The 17230-nt window shown below is 42.7% G+C and overlaps 1 protein-coding gene across 1 annotated transcript in view; it reads left to right on the plus strand.

Moving 5' to 3' along the window:
• WSB1 (WD repeat and SOCS box containing 1) overlaps positions 1-15267 on the plus strand; it is a 40047-nt gene extending 24780 nt beyond the window's left edge. The window contains exons 6-9 of the mRNA XM_060757056.2: positions 3031-3203; positions 5195-5308; positions 11647-11754; positions 14942-15267. Of these exons, the coding sequence (XP_060613039.2) occupies positions 3031-3203; positions 5195-5308; positions 11647-11754; positions 14942-15101 (555 nt within the window). The 3' untranslated portion in view covers positions 15102-15267. The remainder of the gene's footprint in view (positions 1-3030; positions 3204-5194; positions 5309-11646; positions 11755-14941) is intronic.
• Positions 15268-17230: the final 1963 nt, after the last annotated feature.

Below are 17230 nucleotides of genomic sequence, written 5' to 3' on the forward strand. Positions count from 1 at the left end.
GGTAGTGCATTACAGCGCAAACTTCGCACTTGGAGGGAAACAGAATGTGGACTCTCATCTCTAACCTTTACCATAACTGTTGGTGATCCGGAAGCTCAAGTTGGTACAAAATGCAGCTGCTCGGCTTCTTGCGGGAATTCCGATGAGATGCCACATAACACCAATCTTACTACAGCTGCATTGGTTACCGATTGAGCACCGGATCACTTTCAAAGTGATGGTACTCACCTTTAAGGCCTTGCAAGGTCTGGGGCCGATGTACCTGAGGGACCGCCTCACCCCCTACCAACCCCAGAGATCCCTCCGTTCTGAGGACCAAAATCTATTGGAAATTCCCAGTGTCAAGACCTTGCATCTAACAGCAAGCAGATGCAGAGCCTTCACAGCAGTGGCACCATCACTCTGGAATATTCTGCCACCTGAAGTACGTGCCTTGCGGGATTTATCAGCTTTCAGCAGGGCATGTAAGACATATCTATTTCGATGGGCCTTTGATCTCTGATTGTTTTTAAATTGTTTTTAAATTGTGTTAGATTTTAGCCTGTTCTTGTAAGCCGCTCCGAGCCCCAGGGGAGTGGCGGCATATAAGTTCAAATAATAAATAAATCAACAACAACAACAACACATTTATTATGTATTTCTAACAGGGTAGGATAATAAATAACCTTGACTATTAGCCGAGTGGGACTTTCAGCCTAAAAAAGGGGCTGAAAAACTAGGCTTATACTGGAGTATATACAGTATATAGATAGGTATTACATAACATAGGTATTACATTATTTTCCCACATAATCACCATTCACATTTTGTTATCCGTGGGAAGAGTTTTTGGATGTCTGTGTCATAAAAATCTCCTGCAACCATTTTCAGCCACATCATCAGTCAGAACGGCTGACTGTCCACTTCTGTCTTTATCGTGAATTTCCATCCTTCCACAATTGAAATTCTGTACCCATTCTGCCACATGCTGTCTTGGCATTACGTCTTCTCCGTAAACCAAAACTATTTAGCAATGAAACGCAGCGGCATTCATGCCCTTCGCATTTAGGTAGTGTATTACAGCGCAAACTTCGCACTTGGAGGGAAACAGAATGAGGATGCTCATCTCTAACCTTCACCATAATGTCAGTGGATGAGCTACTGACGACTGGCACTGCTCGTTCACTTCCGCTGGCTTCCTGCTACACGGCAGTGATACCAACTTCCCCCGAGGAGATTCCCTGCGAGAGCTACGTGCCTTGTAACCTTTCCAGATAACCCTTGTATGTATGTGTGTGTGCGTGCACGCGCGCACACAACACACACACAAGGCCAAGATTTATGTTTGCGAACATTTCCCAAGTGGCCTTCAGTTGTTGACCAAGTTGTCCACCCTGTTAAGAACAATGGCTTTAAAAGTTAGCTACTTTTCATAAGTAATTGAAAGATGCTATTTCTGTTGTCTAATTCGATTTGAAAAGAAAGCATATTGTAGAGGATTAAACAAAAACAGACCCTTGAAACTAGAACAGATGTATGCATTGATCTTGTAGGCTGTGTGTTTTCCATAAGCTTCTTGCTTTCCCTGTCACAGGTGGTGGCAGCAATATTGGTGTGATTGAGGGTAAGCTGGCACCACTCAGACAAGCGCACAATGGTGTTAGCTGGGCAGAAAGATTGGCTCCTCCGGCTACCAGGCTGGAGGCGAACTTTACCCATAGGACGAAGTAACCCTTGCCTTCGGCTGCAGGGTGTCCTGTACGTACGCAGGTGCTGGTTGATGTCCACTTTCTGCTTTTTCCCCCCTTTCTTTTCTTTTTTTTCTTTTTGTAATTTCATTTTCACATTAGTGACATCCAGTGACTCCTCCTTTTAACGTTTGTCTTCCATTGATACGAAACGTTGGGAGTCTATTAATGAGCCAAAGCAGTCATCGTAGTTTATTATGACTGACTTTGAACACAGTTTCCTAATGACGTAGTTCTCTAGCAAAGTCTTAAGTTGTTTTGTGCAGATCCTCCTGGAGTATTTAAGCGCTCTGCCTGTTCCTGTGATTCAGGATGGCTGGTTGAAAAATTAAAATTCATTCCTGTGCCATGAAAGCATAAAAATGCAAGCGCATTTCTGTATACATAACCTGTCACAAGTGTGATGCTAAAACATGCCTTGGGAATTTGATAACCCACATTTCCCCACATATCATTAAACTGCTATCTTGTAAAAATGCACAGATGCATGCATTTTGCACTAAGTCATGCCTGTTTATGTTTAAAAACCTGATTAACTGACTTTTGAGTAATGTTATTGATGCTTTTTAAAAAACAAAACAATTGTGTAAATGTTTAGTAACTTCATGTATTGTTCTGGAATTTGGCAAAGTCTTGTCCTTTCCCTTTTTTGCTTCCGGTATCTGTTTCTCTTCCTAGGCTGACGTTGGCGATCCAAGCCTATTGTAAACAAGTGGTCTTAAACTCACTGGGGAATCCACGGGAGTAACCATATGTTAACCTTCCTTTTTTTCTGTCTGTATTTCTTACAATATTGGTAGACAGTTGGGAACTCCCTCAAATGGGAATCGTAGCACTTAACGTTATGACTGTATGTCTTTAAAGTTAAAGCATACGTAACACTTGCTTTTTAGTTAAAGATGCTGTGTTGGGAACTTCCAAAAATGGGAATAACTTAACGTTATTGCTGTATATCTTTGGAGTTAAACATAAGTAACGTTTGGTCTTTAGTTTAAAAAAGCTGCGTAGTTAAATTTCTGTTTGAAAGTTTATTTACATATGTGTAGATATGGGCTTACGTTATGAATAACACTTAACCCGTTAGCTTTTGCATGTATGCTTCATTTTTTAATTTAAGATGATTCTGGGTATGACACTGAGCATATATCTTAATTATCGTGATTCATAATGCTTGGCTTTAATTTATAATGCTGAGTCAAACTAGCACAGAGGTCTAGGGAGGGGGATGAGGGGATGGTGGGACTGTATAAATGGCCGCCTTTGCTGGAGCAGAGCTATAACATTTGCCCTTTTTACATTTCAGGTGTTGCTTTGGGATATGGATAAGTACTCCCTCATCCGGAAACTGGAAGGACACCACAATGATGTTGTAGCTTGTGAGTTTTCCCCTGATGGAGCTTTGCTGGCTACAGCATCCTATGACACCCGTGTCTATGTCTGGGATCCGCACATCGGAGTGATTCTGAAGGAATTTGGGTAAGAGCAAGGACAGGATTAGGAGCCGACAATTGGCACAGCGGATTAAACTACTGAGCTGCTAAACTTGCTAACCAAAAGGTTGTCGGTTTGAATCCGGGGAGCGAAGTGAGCTCCCGCTGTTAGCCCCAGCTTCTGCCAACCTAGCAGTTCAAAAACATGCACATCAATAGGTACTGCTCCAGCATAGAATCATAGAATCAAAGAGTTGGAAGAGACCTCATGGGCCATCCAGTCCAACCCCCTGCCAAGAAGTAGGAATATTGCATTCAAATCACCCCTGACAGATGGCCATCCAGCCCCTGTTTAAAAGCTTCCAAAGAAGGAGCCTCCACCACACTCCGGGGCAGAGTTCCACTGCTGAACGGCTCTCAGAGCCAGGAAGTTCTTCCTCATGTTCAGATGGAATCTCCTCTCTTGTAGTTTGAAGCCATTGTTCCACGTCCTAGTCTCCAAGGAAGCAGTAAACAAGCTTGCTCCCTCCTCCCTGTGGCTTCCTCTCACATATTTATACATGGCTATCATATCTCCTCTCAGCCTTCTCTTCTTCAGGCTAAACATGCCCAGCTCCTTAAGCCGCTCCTCATAGGGCTTGTTCTCCAGACCCTTGATCATTTTAGTTGCCCTCCTCTCAACACATTCCAGCTTGTCAATATCTCTCCTGAATTGTGGTGCCCAGAATTGGACACAATATTCCAGGTGTGGTCAAACCAGAGCGGAATAGAGGGGTAGCAGGAAGGTAACGGCTCTCCATGCAGTCATGCCAGCCACATGACCTTGGAGGTGTGTATGGACAACGCCGGTTCTTCAGCTTAGAAATGGAGGTGAGGTCTATAAAATATGAAAATTAAGGAATATTACTACAAAACGATATGGAGATGGTATCTAACTCCCATTAGATTAAATCATATTGATAAAAAAAATACTCAAATCAGTGCTGAACAGGCTGTCAGGAAATAGGGACTTACCTTGATATGTGGTCATGTAAAATTATACAAAAATTTTGGGAAAGTATATTTAAAGAAATAAGAGCAATAATAAAAATAAGAGATTGAGATTACACCAAAATTAACATTATTACTTATACATGATAATATAATTCCCTTACAAGAAGAGAAAAAGTTGACCGCATTTCTGTGTATGAACCCACGCCATCTCTTTGATCATCTGGAGAGGCCCTGCTCGTGCTCCCATCTCCTTCGCAGGCGCGATTGGTGGGGACGAGGGAGAGGGCCTTTTTGGTGGTGGCCCCCCGACTCTGGAACTCACTTCCCAAGGACATCAGACATGCCCCAACGCTGGCAGTCTTTAGGAGGAGCCTGAAAACGTGGTTGTTCCAGTGTGCCTTCCCAAAATAAGGAAAACTCTTAGCAATATGTCCTCAAATGCACTGTAACATTGATTTAGGATTGCCTGCGCACCCTCACCTTTCTTTGAAAACCCTATCCAGTTATACCCTACCTTGTTCATGCCCAGCATTATTTTTTAAATTATAAATTATTACATTTGGCCTGACACTCAGCCAGCTGCGCCACAGTCCCGGTGCAGGGTTTTGCAAATTGAGGCACACATTAGATTCTATGGCGCATTAGACTCAGGTCAATATGGCTATAGATTAATATTATCTTGTAATTCAGCACAGCCCCCATGAGTTGCAACAGATGTCCTAAATTTGTCTGTCTGGCTTATTTTTGGCATAGGTCTTATATTATGAGGATCTTGAAAAATCATGATAGGGCTTATTTTCTGGTTTAATCTTCTTCTTTTTGGGGGGGGGGGGGGTATCCACTTGATTGGAAACCCCTGCAAGGAACAGGCAAGTTCCAGCTTGTTTTGCTTTTCGAAAACTTGCTTTATGGGAAGGGATTTTTACACCTTTTTCTGTTCTAAGTCTCAGAGATCCCTTTTGAATGCTTCCTAGTTAATCATTAAATGCAAAGCCAAGGCCTGCGTCGCTCCTCCGTGAACCAATGTTCCTTTCTTGCCCTTAGGCATCTGTTTCCACCTCCGACGCCAATATTTGCTGGAGGAGCCAACGACCGATGGGTCAGATCAGTATCTTTTAGTCACGATGGGCTCCACGTTGCAACGCTTGCTGATGATAAGTGAGTATGGCAAAAACCAGAGCTGGCTTCTTCTGGCTCTTTCTAGCTGTGAAAAAATGTGAATTATCTAGCACTGTGGAGGCCCTTGTGGCCTCCCAGGCATGTAAAACTCCCAATTTCCATTTGCACAGTCGCCTCAGCTGTTGGTGAAACAAGAATAGTGAGAGTACACTGCAGCCAGGAAAGCAGAAGATGTTTCCTTCTTGGGAGGAGAGCATACTTTGGCATGCCAGTCCTTCCAACAGCAAGAGAGCCTACATATCCCTTACCTAAAATTGCAGGGTCTCCCTAATGTATCCACAGGAAAATGAGCATGGGATCAGGTCTTTGGAGAATAGGCTGAACTACTGATGTGTTGACTTATTTAGAACTGATGGACTGCCCTTGGATAATGATTTAAATCGGTGACAGCTGACTTTTGTTGTCTGTTTTTATATTATTTTTATAATGTTTATAAAGTTTTATACTGTTTATATTGTTTTATATTGTTATTATTACATTGCTGTTAATTGTATATTTATGTTTTGATGTGGGCGCCATGGGGTGCCACATTGTTAGCCGTCCTGAGTCCATCTACGGAGGTTGAGAAAGGACGGGATATAAAAGCCCTAAATAAATAATAATCTATATAAATAAAAATGTAATGTTCGTTTGTGGGATTAGCAGAACTCAAAAACTACTGGACGAATTGACACCAAATTTGGACACAAGACACCTAAAAACCCAATGTATGTCCTTCACTCAAAAAGAATTGATTTTGTCATTTGGGAGTTATAGTTGCTGGGATTTATAGTTCACCTACAATCAAAGAGCATTCTGAACCCCATCAACAATGGAATTGAACCAAACTTAGCACACAGTTCTCCCATGACCAACAGAAAATACTGGAAGGGTTTGGTGGGCAGTGTCCTTTGGTTTTGGAGTTGAAGTTCACCTACATGCAGAGATCACTGTGGACTCAAACAATGATGGATCTGGACCAAACTACACGAATACTCAATATGCCCAAATGTGAACACTGGTGGAGTTGGGGGAACATAGAATCTTGACATTTGGGAGTTGTGGTTACTGGAATTTATAGTTCACCTACAATCACAGAGCATTCAGAACCCCACCAATGATAGAATTGGGCCAAACCTCCCATACAAAACCCCCATGTGGGCCACAGCAACGCGTAGCAGGGGATGGCTAGTAAATAATAAATAAAGAAAATGTCCACTTTGCATACAACTCCCTGATTCCATTCTGAATTAAGAGAATATGGGGCTCACATCTGTATATTAAAAACAGGGAGCAGTCACCCCAATATTTTGGGTTTTTTTTTAAAAAAAATGTTTCTTTTCAGTCATTTCCTTGCTCAGAATCCATCTGCAGCAAAATCAGCTAATCCTGAAGAAATGCAGAATGGAGTTAAAGATACTATTCTATGTCCAACATCTCATCTTTCCTAACTCCTATAATCATAACATCTCTTTCTGTCTTATTGACTGTATGGATCATAATAATTTGTGGCAAGTTCTTGGTAGTATGGGAAGATTAAATCATTTTGTGTCTCCAGAGGAATTTGTATAATGACCAAGTAGCAACAGTAAGACCAGACCACAGAACAACAGATTGGGAAAGGCATACGGCAGGGCTGTTAGCTCTCACCTGACCTAACTTGTATGCAGAACGCATCATGTGACGGGCAGGGCTTGAGGAATCCTTGGCTGTTAAAATTGCTGGAAGAAACATTAACAACCTTGGATATGCAGATGATACCACTTTGATGGTGAAGAGGAGCTGAGGAGCCTTCTAACCAAGGTGAAAGAAGAAAGGGCAAAAGCTGGATTGCAATTCAACATGGAAAAGAAATCAAGATGATGGCAACCAGATTGATAGATAACTGCAAAATAGAGGGAGAAAACATGGAGGCAGTAACAGACTTTGTATTTCTAGACACAAATATGACTGTAGATACAGACTGCAGCCAGGAATTCAGAAGATAGAATCATAGAATCAAAGAGTTGGAAGAGACCTCATGGGCCATCCAGTCCAACCCCCTGCCAAGAAGCAGGAATATTGCATTCAAATCACCCCTGACAGATGGCCATCCAGCCTCTGTTTAAAAGCTTCCAAAGAAGGGACCTCCACCACACTCCGGGGCAGAGAGTTCCACTGCTGAACGGCTCTCACAGTCAGGAAGTTCTTCTTCATGTTCAGATGAAATCTCCTCTATTGAAGCTTGAAGCCATTGTTTCGCGTCTTAGTCTCCAAGGAAGCAGAAAACATGCTTGCTCCCTCCTCCCTGTGGCTTCCTCTCATGTTTACTTCTTGGAAGGAGAGCAATGACCAATTTTGATAAAATAGTGAAGAGTAAAGACATCGCACTGGCAACGAAGATTCACATAGTTTAAGCAATGGTATTCCCCATAGTCACCTATGGATATGAGAGCTGGACCATAAGGAAGGCTGAGCAAAGGAAGAGACACACTTTGGAACTGGTGTTGGAGGAAAATGCTGAGTGCCTTGGACCGCGAGAAGATCCAACCAGTCCATCCTCCAGGAAATAAAGCCTTACTGGAGAGAAGGATATTAGAGGCAAAGATGAAGTCCTTTGGCCACATTATAAGAACACAGGGAAGCCTAGAGAAGACAATGATGCTGGGGAAAATGGAAGGAAAAAGGAAGAGGGGCCGACCAAGGGCAAGGTGGATGGATGGTATCCTTAAAGTGACTGGCTTGACCTTGAAGGAGTTGGGGATGGCCACGGCCAAGCTCTGGTGTGAGCTGGTCCAGGCGGTTGCCAATAGTTGGAAGTGACTGAACGAATAAACAACAAGAAAAGGCAGAAAAAGCAGCTTTGTGCTTTCCAGATATTTTGGGTGACAGTGGCTCAAAGTCCCACCAACTTCTCAGCCAGGAACCATTGTTAGCTCCTACACTGTAGGCTCTTGCTTAGGAGAATTCTGATCTGTCCCTTTGCGGCAAACATTCATACACACAAATGGGTGTGTCTATCCTATTTTGGATAAATATTACATAAGTGTCAATGCTGCATAACAGTGCTATTACATAAGTGATACTATCCCATGATTGGGGCCCACGCAATGCCACGGAGCCTCATGTTTCAACACGGGAATAGGCTGCTCAGTCCATTGAGTAAGAAGAATTTATTCTGAGGCAGGACTTTCCATTTGATTGCCCTGAATTTCCAGTTGTCATACTTGAGATGCTTCAAATGGCCAGGCTCAGAAGCTACGAGGGTTGAATGAAAAGTAATGCCTCCACCTTTGTAACTCCTCAACAGACGGCAGTACTGGTATGCAGCAGGTACTGCCTTGTTCAGTAGACTCTCCTCTACAGTTCCATTTCGGCGGGAAGCCTTAGCATTGAACAGCTGTGTTGTTAAAGTGCAAAGTATGCAACCCTGCGCAGAGTTGATGCGACTTAAGCAAGGTGCAGTCATTGAATTCTTGACAGCAGAAGGTGTCACCCCAAAGGAGATTCATCAGAGAATGCAAGCTGTTTATAGTGACTGTGTTGATGTGAGTATTGTGCGTCATTGGGTGAGATAGTTTAAAGATGTTGAGGTGACACCTTCTGCTGTCAAGAATTCAATGACTGCACCTTGCTTAAGTCACATTGACTGACCATCTGCGCACAGTTCCATACTTCGCACTTTAACAACACAACTGTTCAATGCGAAGGCTTCTCACCAAAATGGATCTGTAGAGGAGAGTCTACTGAACAAGCCAGTACCTGCCACATACTAGTACTGCCATCTATTGAGAAGTTACAAAGGTGGAGGCATTACTTTTTAATTTTAAAGATGTTGAGGTGGGAACATCTGACTTGCATGACAAAAAAAGAGTTGGTCGTCCTGTGACAGCAACCACCGAGTTTCACAAGCAAAAGGTTGACAGATTGATTCAGGATGATCGTCATATCGCTCAGAGAGAAATTTCAAGCATAATCGGCATTTCACAAGAACGTGTGGGTCACATTATTGCCTTGTTTGGCTATCGGAAGATCAGTGCACAATAAGTACCCAGGATGGTGACGCGCACAGACTTGAAACTTTAGAGACTGGATCTCACCACTGTACGACATCCTCCATACAGTCCAGATTTAGCACTGTCTGACTTCCATTCATTCCTGTTAATGAAAAAAGATCTGCAAGGACACTTTTATGCTTCTGATGAAGACGCTGAGAGAACTGTGTGACGCTGGTTTCGGAAACAGAGTGTTGACTTCTTCTGTGACTGCTTCAGAAAACTTGTTTATTATTATTTATTATATTTATTTAAAACCTTTATATCCCGATCTTCTCACCTCCGTAGAGGGACTCAGACTGGCTTACAGCAAGGATTCAATGCTACTAATACAAGTTAAAACACCATACAACAATACAAGATTAAAATACATATAGATAAAATACATATATACCAAATCGCCAAGGTAAAATCATGTTCAACTCAGTCTGCATATGTGGTCACTCACTTTGGTCTGTAACCAGTCTCGGCCATTATTCTTGGAATGCTTCATTCCATAACCAGGATTTCACTAGCCCTCCTGAAGGACAAGAGGGAGGGGGCAGATCTAATCTCGTTCGGGAGAGAGTCCCATAGCCAAGGGGTCACTACAGAGAAGGCCCTGTCTCTTGTTCCCACCAAACGCACTTGCGGAGGTGGTGGGACCAAGAGCAGGGCCTCTCCGGAAGATCTTAACATCCTTGATGGTTCATAGGGGATGTTGATTGTTGGCAGAAATGTATCCTATTGTCTGGTGATTATGTAGAAAAGTGAATAGTAGTAGTTAAAGAGCACATTCTAAGGATTATTTCTGCATTTGATTTATTAAAATATTCCCATCCAAAACCAAGTAACAAAGGTGGAGGCATTACTTTTCATTCAACCCTCGTATCAATTGCGCTTTAAAATCAGTGCCCACATGTACAACCAAAGAGCTGGATCATTCCTTGGCTTATTAGGATTGTACTTGCACCTTCTTTTCAATTGCAATCATGTGAATGACAGCAGTGGGTCAAGCATAGCAGTAGCAAGGACATAAGGAATCCAGTAGTGAGAAAGTGGAGCAAAAGTTACAATAGGGACTCAAGTCTGTAATTAGTTGAGCAGTTTCTCTACATTGCATAATTCTCTAGGAATGATTCTTATGTGTATGTTAAGGATAGTTACGCAGCAAGGGGTATGTCATATGACAGCTGAACTTCTGGCATTTAGGAAGGCATGTCGCCTTTAGGCAAGTTGATGTCGAAAAGCAACCCGTCACGAGTTTAGGAAATGCTTGCTTTCTAGATTAGCCTTGCCCCAATTTCACAATCCAGACTGGGAGAATTGAGAAGTATAGTCGTTGACCATTGGGTGGCCACCAGATTGGGGAAAGGTGGTGGAGAGAGAATTACCAAGATATTCTCAAAGATCAATGTATAGTCAAAGGCAGGCATCCTCAAACTGCGGCCCTCCAGCTGTTTGGGCCTTCAACTCCCAGAATTCCTGACAATTGAACAAGCTCCTTAGGGCTTCTGGGAGTTGGAGGCAGGGACGACATTTCACTACTTCAGTCCTTTTCCAGGAGTCTTTATATGTGTGACGATGTGGGGAAATATTTCCTTTTAAATCTTTTTTCTGCCTTGTATTGATATATTTTCCCCTTTTTAAGTTGGCTGGGGCTTTCTTGTGAGCTTTTACTTTGAGGCTTTTATATTACAGGCTTGAGACACTCTTGTAGTAAACCAAGTAACAAAGTTTATTTATCGCTTCTGGCTCCAATGCTTGTGGTTACATTTGTGTGTTCTGTTACAGTCTTGAGTCTTACAATCAATCTCATTCACTTAGCTTTTCTTATCAAACTTCAACTGTTTCACATCAACAAATATATTACTTTTTCATATACTCTTGACAGAACTATATTCCGCCACACTGGCACTTCTTTATTTTCCTTAAAACCTAAGCTTCATTTTCCTAACTGCTTTTCTCTCACAGAAGTTCCTAACTGTCCTTCACAAACAGGAATCCCTAACTGACTCTCCTGACTAACTGCCTATTTTTAAACTTAATTCCGCCGAAATCACTGGGTTGTTGTAATTTTTTCGGGCTGTATGGCCATGTTACAGAAGCATTCTCTCCTGACTGTTTTCCCTGCATCTATGGCAGGCAAACTCAGAGATTGTGAGGATCTTCTCAAAGCTGCATCTCTTTTTGGAAAAAAAAAAGCTGAAATATACAATGCTGTTGGCTTACTTTTCTTTATCACTCTTTTGTCTTCCTTTTCCCAGCTGTTTTCTTAACAAATTAGAGATTAGATGTCTCATTTAATTGCTTTTTTTCTTTTAGGATGGTGCGGTTTTGGAGAATCGACGAGGACTATCCGGTCCAGGTGGCGCCTTTAAGCAATGGACTTTGCTGTGCCTTTTCTACTGATGGCAGTGTTTTAGCTGCTGGGTGAGCAGGCTTTTATGCATATGCATATTATGTTTACACACACACACACACACACACACACATATAAACATATAAACACTCACACATTAATATTTATTTATTTATTTCATATCAAAAGTATTGTATAAATTAGTATAAAACCGATAAAAATAGAAGGAGGGCAGGTGGCTAAATATCTTTTGACCAAAAACGGGCAACAGCATTGTCTATAGCCTCCAACAATTCTTCCTCTGTACATGAGGCAGGGCATAATGGACAAGCATACAGATGCAGAGTTGTGTGTTCTGCTCCACAGTCACACAAGGTGTGGGATTCTTTTAGGCAGTGCCATTTTGCCAAGTTGTCTTTTGATCTGATAATAATAATAATACACTGTTCCCTCAATTATCATGGGAGTTACGTTCCAGGACCACCCACGATAAGTGAAAAACCACAATGTAGGGACGCTATATGTGTGTGTGTGTGTGTGTGTGTGTGTGTGTGTGAAATGCCTTGCCCCGTCTTACCGGGCAAGGGCCGTTGTGGTGGTGGGCACCCTCCTGCCGGCCATGCTGCTTGCAGGGGGCTTCTTCTTCCTAGAAGCTTCCTGTGCGGTGGAAAGTCTCTCAACGCTTGACCAGCTGGCTAACCGGCGGCAGGCCCCACACCGCCCCTGGATTGGCCAGGGCCAGCTTTCCTACCTCACCCCAGCAGCCTTTGCAGCGCTGCCCAGGGCCTCCGCAGGCCTCCATGGCTGCTGAGGCGAGGTGGGGAAGCTGGCCCTGGCCAATCCAACCAGTGGTTCAGCCAGGGCCGGCTTCCCCACCTTGCTTTGGATGGAAACATACTATATTATTAGCATAATACTAATACATCATTCATAATATTAGTATTATATAATATTATATTGTTGCTGGGAGAGGGACTCTGATGTTGCAGGAGACAAGATGGAACTGTCTTCTCTGCTCCCTTCTTCACTCTATTCTAATTATTATATATATTTTTTGTCATGTCAGGAGTGACTCCTGGTGTGAGAGAATTGGCCGTCTGCAAGGACGTTGCCCAAGGGACGCCTGGATGATTTTTTTGATGTTTTTTTATCATCCTTGTGGGAGGCTTCTCTCATGCCCCCGTATGAGGAGCTGGAGCTGATAGAGGGAGCTCATCTACCTCTCCCTGGATTTGAACCTGAGACCTGTCGGTCTTCAGTCCTGCCGGCACAGAGGTTTAACCTACTGCGCCACTGGGGGCTCCTATATATTAATTATATATAATATATGTATTAATTAATTATAATTAATATAATATACTAATTAATATAATATATATTAATTGATTATAATATATAATATGCTTTCCAGTGAGTCCGTGGAAAGCAAATCGAGAAATAGCGAGGGAACACTGTAATACTTTATTTGCATTCCACCATATCTCCCCAGAGGGGAAGATACATACATACATATATGCACATAATAAAAGTAATACAGTGAAATAAATAAAAGTGAAAATAAGTATCTGTGTATGTGGCTGGGGTGCCCACTTACCCAGCTCCTGCCTCCACAAACAACTATAGCTCCCACTACTCAGGAGACACCAATGGCCCTCCCTCCAATGACTTTGCATCTAGAGTAAAGTTTACTCTTTACTGCTGGAGTTTTTCAGGGGGTTAACCTGGCATGACATGAGTTGTAGTTCACCCACAACATTATGTATTTTGTACAGTTAAAAAATTGACTTTTTCAAATGACCCGAACAACGCCAGGGACCCAAGCCAGTATATGTATAAAAACACAAAAAAATTAAAAATGTGCAATGTGTTTTATATGCTGTCCCCTGCCACGTGTTGCTGTGGCGCAGTCTGTGTATATGTGTTTTGTGTGTATATATATTTGTGTATATTATTATTATTATTATTATTAAACTTTATTTGTACCCCGCTAGCATCTCCCAAGGGATTCGATGCGGCTTACAACAGGCCGAAGCCCAGCACAACACAATACAACAATACAATACATAGCAAAATAAAACAGTTAACAGTATATGTGTATATATGTGTGTTTGTGTATATATGTGGTTTTGTGCATGTGTTGTAATATAGTTTTGTTTTGTTTTGTTTTGTGGCTTTTTAAATCCCTTCAGATATGTTTTTCAGTGTTTTTATGAGTGATGGTCACTCGTTGGCCTGAGAGGTGTATTGTGTGCAAATTTTGTGTCAATTCGTCCAGTAGTTTTTGAGTTATGTTAATCCCACAAATGAACATTACATTTTTATTTACCATATATTCTGGCGTATAAGACTACTTATTACCCCAAGAAAATCTTCTCAAAAGTCAGGGGTCGTCTTATACCCGGGAGTAGTCTTATACACTGGAGTAGCCTTATGCATGGAAGTCGTTTTAAATATGGGAGTCGTCTTATACGCTGGGAGTTGTCTTATAGAGCAGGTGTTGAAACTTCCATACGGGATTGGAGAATCTGTGGTTGCTGCATATTATGGGGGGAGCTCAAAAACGGCAGTGGCTGCGTCCCTGCCGTATTCAGTGACTGTATGAAAGCATTAAGGGCGACGATGTACAAGTATGGTAGAAGAAAATCCATTCATCAGGATTCATGGACTTAATACGGTCCTGATGGTGAGGTGAAGGGGCATCTCACTGGGAAGGTGTAAGTGAAGGGTGGAGCAAGCTGCAGGCGTCTGGGGTGTCCAGGGTATGGAAAAAAGAGATAGAGTTGCTCTGGGCCCAGAAAAACAGAACTCTTTTACCTGTCTGGCCCGCCCTTGTATCCTATTACAATACCTCCTCCTCTGCCTCTCAGATCTCGCTCCTGAAGATTGCAGTGAAGTAGTGCAGGTGCGCAGGTGCGGGATCTGAGAGGCAGAGAAGGAGGGACAGTAATAGGAAAATTACAATATTGAAATCAAATCTGATGCTTTTAAAATTTTTATTTGGTGTGTGTTGGAAGAGGGGTAGTCTTATACAGTGAGTATATCCCAAACTCTATATTTTAACTGGAAAGGTTGGGGGTCGTCTTATACGTCCAGTCGTCTTATATGCCGGAATATACGGTATATAGATAAAGACAGGGGTATAATGAATACAATGTTTTAAGATAGAATATATATGTTCTATATTAAAATTTGATATTCTTCAAAGAATTGTGCATTACACACAGTGTAATATTTTATTTCTGATATGATTGTTTGCAGAACGCAAGATGGAAGCGTCTACTTCTGGGCGACCCCCAAGCATGTCCCCAGCCTCCAGCACTTGTGCCGCATGGCAGTCCGGCGCGTGATGCCCACTCCGCAAGTGGCCAAACTGCCCATTCCCTCCACCGTTGTGGGCTTCCTTTCCTACCGGATGTAGGAGACAAATCAGCTCGGGAAAGACCTGTCTGACAGTATCCCCTTTAAAAAAGCATTGGTCTTCTTTTTACGACCCATCAGGGCCAGGCCTGTCACCGGTTTTGAATTAAAGCTGGCCATTATTCTCTATACACAAAACCAAGATTCTGAATGTTGACCGTATGGAGATTTTCCCAAAGCGTCCTCAACTGTGAAAAAAACATGTACATAATTAGATATAAGCTGCTCTGTGTGTTCCCATGTATATCTCTTGTGACGGCTTTTTATATATATGGCATGTACTGTGTGCGCGTGTGTATGTGTATATAGGTATATAATAATAAATATAGCTGCTTAGGCGTGTAAGTATATATATGAACGTATACAATGCAAAAGCTGGCCTCGGCCCACCTGTGCCCCAAATGCGAGATTTGCACTTTGCATGAATTATGTACGAGGGTTGAATGAAAAATAATGCCTCCACCTTCGTAACTCCTCAACAGATGGCAGTACTGGTATGCGGCAGGTACTGGCTTGTTCAGTAGACTCTCCTCTACAGTTCCATTTTGGCGGGAAGCCTTAACATTGAACGGTTGTGTTGTTAAAGTGCGAAGTATGGAATCCTGCACAGACGGTTGGTCAGTGTGACTTAAGCAACGTGCAGTCATTGAATTCTTGACAGCAAAAGGTGTCACCCCAAAGGGGATTCATCTGTTTAGGATGATTGTGTTGATGTGAGTACTGTGCGTCGTTGGGCGAGAAAGTTTAAAGTTGTTGAGGTGACACCTTCTGCTGTCAACTGCGAGTTGCTTAAGTGGCATTGACCGACCGTCTGCACAGGGTTCCATGCTGCTCTCAACTGCTGTCAACTGCAACTGCAAGTTGCTTAAGGCCAATTGACCGACCGTCTGCACAGAGTTCCATACTTTGCACTTTAACAACACAACTGTTCAATGCTAAGGCTTCCCTCCAAAATGGAACTGTAGAGGAGAGTCTACTGAACAAGCCAGTACCTGCCGCATACCAGTACTGCCATCTGTGGATGTTGAGGTGACACCTTTTGCTATCAGCTGCAACTGCAAGTTGCTTAAGGCCAATTGACCGACCATCTGCACAGAGTTCCATACTTTGCACTTTAACAACACAACTGTTCAATGCTAAGGCTTCCTGTCAAAATGGAACTGTAGAGGAGAGTCTACTGAACAAGCCAGTACCTGCCGCATACCAATACTGCCATCTGTGGATGTTGAAGTGACACCTTCTGCTGTCAACTGCAACTGCAAGTTGCTTAAGGCCAATTGACCGACCATCTGCACAGGGTTCCATACTTTGCACTTTAACAACACAACTGTTCAATTCTTAGGCTTCCCGTCAAAATGGAACTGTAGAGGAGAGTCTACTGAACAAGCCAGTACCTGCCGCATACAAGTACTGCCATCTGTTGAGGAGTTACGAAGGTGGAGGCATTACTTTTCATTCAACCCTCGTATATATCTGTATCTCTGGGGACACAAGCGTATACATTGGTGCTGTGAAAAATAGAACCAGCAGGTCTTGCCTTTGGAGCACAGACTTATGTATTGGCTGGCGAATAATACTCAGTGGCTTTTGTACCATATTTGTGGGGCCAGGCAGAATAGTCACACCCCCAGGATGCGGAGTTGTGTTGAGACAAAGGAAGCTTTAGTTCAGGCTGCGTCAGGTCTAATAGAATTTATCTGGGGGTATCCACAAGCGGGCCATCTTCAGGGAAGCCTTAATTTCACCAAATGAAAGGTTAGCATTTAGGGATACAAATGGACCTCCTTAATCGTTTTTGAAATCCAACTACTGTATCAACGGCCTGGTTACTACTAGTAGTACTTCTCTCTTTGAGCTCCTTTCTTCTCTTCCTTCTGCTGTTCTGGGACCTCTTTTGTCATTTCACGAGGCGACGTGGGGGAACTACCAAAGATACACAATCGTTTCCCCCTCTTTGCTTTTGCCTTCTGGACCTGCAGATACAAAGAATGTATACGTACTACATAAAAATGCCAACGATGCATATTTTGTTTTGTCGTTTTGTATTAAAGGATTCTACAAAAGCTGTTGGGAAGGTGGTTATTTGGAAATGCGTGGCATCCAATGTACAAAATCACAGTGGCTTTGTGG

This window comes from Anolis sagrei, chromosome 11 (genome assembly GCF_037176765.1).
Source record: "Anolis sagrei isolate rAnoSag1 chromosome 11, rAnoSag1.mat, whole genome shotgun sequence".
Lineage (NCBI taxonomy): Eukaryota > Metazoa > Chordata > Lepidosauria > Squamata > Dactyloidae > Anolis > Anolis sagrei.